The sequence below is a fragment of the Bos grunniens genome, chromosome 26 (assembly GCF_055505025.1).
Source record: "Bos grunniens cultivar Pamir isolate PY7600 chromosome 26, Bosgru_T2T1.0, whole genome shotgun sequence".
Lineage (NCBI taxonomy): Eukaryota > Metazoa > Chordata > Mammalia > Artiodactyla > Bovidae > Bos > Bos grunniens.
In genome coordinates this window covers 51,625,682-51,630,724 of record NC_141190.1, presented here as the reverse complement: position 1 = coordinate 51,630,724, position 5,043 = coordinate 51,625,682, and the positions used below count along the sequence as shown (strand labels likewise).

Here is a 5,043-nt window from a genome sequence, read left to right as displayed (position 1 = left end):
ACACCCCCCCTGAACCCCCCTAAGCACCCAGGACCAGGCAGGGAGCCTCGCTGGCCGGGTCCCCGCCCCAGAGATCTTCAGGCCCCCCGACAGGTGAGCGGGGCCCTGGCAGGGCTGGAGCGAGCCCGGCTCCACCCCGGGGCCCTGCCATCTCGGAGCAGTCTCGGCATGGCTGAGCGCACAGCAGCACACACCTGTGCCCACAGCGACCTGGGCTGCCGGCAGCCCGGCTGTGCCCCGACCGCGCTGGCGTGAAGCGGGGCGTGTCTGTGGCTTGGGGACACCCGTGTGTCAGAGCCGCGTCTGGGCAGGCGGCGTGGGGCAGAGGACGTCTGTCTGTGTCCTTGTCTGCCTGGAGGCGTGCGGTCCGTGTGAACAGTGCTCTGCTGGGGTCTGCGGGCTGGGTGTGCAGGGAGTGGGCACCTGCGAGGGAACCTGAGTCTGGGGGCCTGTGGGCTCAGCGACCGTGTCAGGTGTGGGGAGCGCTCGTGTTCACGGTGAACCCCGTGCAGGAGAGCGACTGCGCAGTGTCTGTGCGGCGTGCTGTGCGCCTCTGTGACGTGTCGTGTGTGTGACGTGCTGTGTCTGTGTGATCTGCTGTGTGTCTGTGTGACGTGTTGTGCGTCTCTGTGATGTGTCATGTGTGATGTGTTGTGTGTCTGTGTGATGTGCTATGTGTCTGTGTGACGTGTTGTGCATCTCTGTGATGTGTCATGTGTGATGTGTTGTGTGTCTGTGTGACGTGTCATGTCTGTGTGACGTGTTGTGCGTCTCTGTGATGTGTCGTGTGTGTGATGTGTTGTGTGTCCATGTGATGTGTCGTGTGTCTGTGTGATGTGTCGTGTGTGTGATGTGTCATGTGTGTGATGTGTTGTGTGTCTGTGTGACGTGTCGTGTCTGTGTGACGTGTTGTGCGTCTCTGTGACGTGTCGTGTGTGTGACATGCTGTGTCTGTGTGATCTGCTGTGTGTCTGTGTGACGTGTTGTGTGTCTGTGTGATGTGTGTGTGACGTGTTATGCGTCTCTGTGATGTGTCATGTGTGATGTGTTGTGTGTCTGTGTGATGTGCTGTGTGTCTGTGTGACGTGTCGTGTCTGTGTGACGTGTTGTGCGTCTCTGTGATGTGTCGTGTGTGTGATGTGCTGTGTCTGTGTGACGTGTCGGGTGTGTGATGTGTCGTGTGTGTGATGTGTCGTGTGTGTGATGTGTTGTGTGTCCGTGTGACGTGTCGTGCGTCTGTGTGACGTGTTGTGCGTCTCTGTGATGTGTCGTGTGTGTGATGTGCTGTGTGTCCGTGTGACGTGTCGTGTGTCTGTGTGATGTGTTGTGCGTCTCTGTGATGTGTCGTGTGTGTGATGTCCTGTGTGTCCGTGTGACGTGTCGTGTGTCTGTGTGACGTGTTGTGCGTCTCTGTGATGTGTCATGTGTGTGATGTCTTGTGTGTCCGTGTGACGTGTCGTGCGTCTGTGTGACATGTTGTGCGTCTCTGTGATGTGTCGTGTGTGTGATGTCCTGTGTGTCCGTGTGACGTGTCGTGTGTCTGTGTGATGTGTTGTGCATCTCTGTGATGTGTCGTGTGATGTGCTGTGTGTCTGTGTGACGTGTCGTGTGTCTGTGTGATGTGTTGGGTGGCGAGCACCGGGGCTCCCCCCCCACGCCCCCGGGAAGCAGCCTCTTGCTCCATCTTTCAGAGAAACGGGGGCTGGGTGAAGACAGACTTTGTTTCAAGCCCCACAGCCAGTCAGAGGCCGATCTGAGCAGAGGTGGCTGTCAGACCACCGGGGGCCACGGCGGGGAGGGGGACCCAGGGCAGTCTGCCCAGGCCTGGTCACACAGGCCCAGCACCGCCCCCGCGGTCTAGCCAGGCGCCCTCTCTGCCTGCAGTCACTGCCACCCCCGTGGGCCTCAAGGTGCCCCAGGGTCGGTCGTGAGTGCGGGTCCTCAGAGCTTATCCCCATGAGCGGGGGCCATGCCACGACCCTGCAGGGCAGCTGAGTGGCCGGAGGTGAGGGGACGGCAGGTGAATGGAGGAGGGCAAGGTCTGACCCCGAGCCGACAGTCCTGGAGCCACACCCGGGGGCCCGGGGCTCCACTGGCCCCTGAAGTCTGTGCAGGATGAAAACTGGGCGCTCCTGCCGCCTGGAGCACCCAGATATGGGGCAGAGATGAGAGGCTGGGGCTTCTGTTCCCCAGACACGCTCTCCACAGGTGACCAGCCTGCAACCAACAGGGTGTGAGTCCAGCGCCAAGCTTGGGCCCGCTTGGGTCCACGTTCTGAGGCTCTTTCAGTGGACACAAAGCTAAACCCAGCCACATCGCCAATGAGCTGGGTGGTCTGTATGGGTTTTAGAGGCCTGGAAGCTCACAGGGACATCCAGAGGGCCCAGGACAGAGGAACAGGCTAACATGGGGTGGGGGGTTTGGGGTAGGGCAGCAGGAGAAAAGAGACCCCACTGCCCAGTGAGGTGGGGTTGGGGCTAACTCCGCCCTGAGGATCCAGCCCCTCCAAGCCCATGAGAACGATTTCCTGTAACAGGGAGGAAGCCACCGCCAGCCCTGGCAGCCCCTTGACTGTCCCCCTGGGGTGAAGGGGCGGAGACCCACACAGAATGGTCCCGCCCCAGAGCACACCGGCAGGGCCAGGCTCAGACAGAAGTGAAGTCAGGCGGCTGAGGGCTGGACCCTGAAGGCCACGGAGGGAACTCAGGCTGGGGTCACAGCTCACGCGTCCAGAGCTACGAGGGGACCCAGGGTGGGGGGATTGGTCCCTGGGTGCTGCTAACCCTCGGGAGCCTGCTTCTCCTCGGGCATATGTGCCCCGCTCCTGAGGCCTGCCAAGCGTTGCGCTTACACCGTGGGTGAGCTTGGTGGGGCTGTGACCGCAGACACAGGGTGCCCTCACGCGGGGAGACAGCGAGCCTGGCTCCAGGCCTGGCCCCTCCCGACTGCCCCACTCACTTGCCCACTGTCCCCGACCGCAGGCCCTGGACCGCGGCCCCCCACCCATCTCCCCAAAACTGGCCGCAGGTCCCCAGGTCGGCCTCTGAGGTGTCCTGTAGGCAACCCACTCCCCCTCCCCACAATAACCGCGTCTGTCTGCCTGTAGCCAGGCAGGCTGGCAGCCCCAGAGCAGACATCTGCCCAGTGCCCACCAAGCGCCTGGCAGGAAACTCGCGCTGCCGTGGACCAGGCGTGGCCAGCAGCGGGGATATGAACAGTCAGGACCCCTCCTCACGGGAAGCTGGGCACCACACAGGAGGCGCCACGCCTAATCCGCCACCTCTGCCTCAGGCAGGGCCATGCAGGCCCCGTCTGCGGGGGCCAACCGCTCGGAGGTGACCGAGTTCATCCTGGTGGGCTTCCCGGGCTCGCTGGGGCTCCACGCGTGCCTGCTGGCGCTGTTCCTGCTGGCCTACCTGCTGACCGTCACCGAGAACCTGCTCATCATCGCCGTGGTCCGCGCCAGCCCCACGCTGCACAAGCCCATGTACGTCTTCCTCAGCAACCTATCCTTCCTGGAGGTGTGGTACGTCTCCGTCACGGTGCCCAAGATGCTGGTCAGCCTGGTGGTCCCCGGGTCCCGCCGCATCTCCTTTGCGGGCTGCATGGCTCAGCTGTACTTCTTCCTGGCGCTGGCCTGCACCGAGTGTGCCCTCCTGGGCGTCATGGCCTACGACCGTTACGTGGCCATCTGCAGCCCCCTGCGCTACCCGGCCATCATGAGTCCCGGCCTGTGCAGCCTCCTGGCCGCCGGCTCCTGGCTCTCGGGCTTCACCATCTCTGTGGGGAAGGTCTTCTTCATCGCGCGGCTGGGCTACTGCGGCCCCAACGTCATGAACCACTTCTTCTGCGACGTGTCACCCCTGCTGAACCTGGCGTGCTCCGACGTGGCCCTGGCCGAGCTGATGGACTTCCTCCTGGCGCTGCTCATCCTGCTCGGGCCCCTGCTGCTCACCGTCTCCTCCTACACGGCCATCATCGGCGCCGTGCTGCGTGTCCCCTCCGCCGCCGGCCGGCACAAGGCCTTCTCCACCTGCGTCGCGCACCTGGCCGTGGTGGTCGTCTTCTACTCCGCCTCCCTCTTCATCTACGCCCGGCCTCGTGCCATCTACTCCTCTGACCCCCACAAGGTGGTGTCCGTGGTCTACACGGTGCTCACGCCCCTGCTCAACCCCATCATCTACTGTTTGCGGAACCGGGAGGTCAAGGAGGCCCTGCACAAGGTGGTGCAGCGGGCAGCCCAGGCCCGGGGCGCCACCTCCTAGGGCACGTTCCCCACACGCCCCGGGACCCCCTCAGACAGACAGGCCCGCCTGCTGCGCCAGGAGGCAGTGCTGGGCGGCCCACGGCTCTGAGAGGGAGGCGCTCTGCAGCATCTACAGGGAGAGATGAGGGGAACAGCGCGCCAGCACTGCGGGGGGGGGCACGTCCATGCTTTGCCCCTTCAGCCAGCACTGTGGGTAGAGCCCACCAGGGGGCCTCGGCCTGGGAGAGCTGGCGCTGACCACCCCATCGCTGCGCCAGGTCCAGGCTCCGAAAGTCCGGCCGCTCAGCTATCGTGGCAGCCACTATGATGGAACAGATGTCCCCTGAGAGGTGCCTAACGTCAGAAATTATGGGTACGGCCCTCTTTCAAAATGGGCGTACTTTCAAATCAAATGCCTGTGAAGCGATCACTTAAAAGGCAGAGTGAAAACACTGGGCCACTGATCTGTTGTCTCACTAATAAAGCTGGGCCACTGATCTGTCGTCTCACTAATAAAGCGAGCATCGCACGCCGGCCTGTTGCCGGGCGCTACGAGGTGCTGCTGAGGCGGGGGTCAGGGAGTCACGCCTGGCTGACACAGTGGAGCAGCAGGTACGGTCGGTCAGGGCCACACAGCAGGGCCCCCAAGGTGCCAGGGCCCCAGGCCCCACCCTGAGCCAGCCAGCGGGGCGTGGAGGCTCCTGGGGAGGAGGCAGGGTCAGGCCCTTGGAGGTGGAGGCGGGAGGCGGGGCTGGGGGAGGGCAGGCCCCAGGCCAGGCTGAGCTCACATCTGGAAA

The 5,043-nt window shown here is 63.4% G+C and overlaps 1 protein-coding gene across 1 annotated transcript; it reads left to right on the top strand.

Annotated features, from left to right (window-relative positions):
- The first annotated feature begins 3,299 nt into the window (after nt 1–3,299).
- LOC147344601 (olfactory receptor 226-like) lies at nt 3,300–4,727 on the top strand. The gene has a single exon (XM_086379143.1). The coding sequence runs from the start codon at nt 3,300–3,302 to the stop codon at nt 4,263–4,265; it is 966 nt and encodes a 321-aa protein (XP_086235269.1). The 3' UTR covers nt 4,266–4,727.
- Nucleotides 4,728–5,043: the final 316 nt, after the last annotated feature.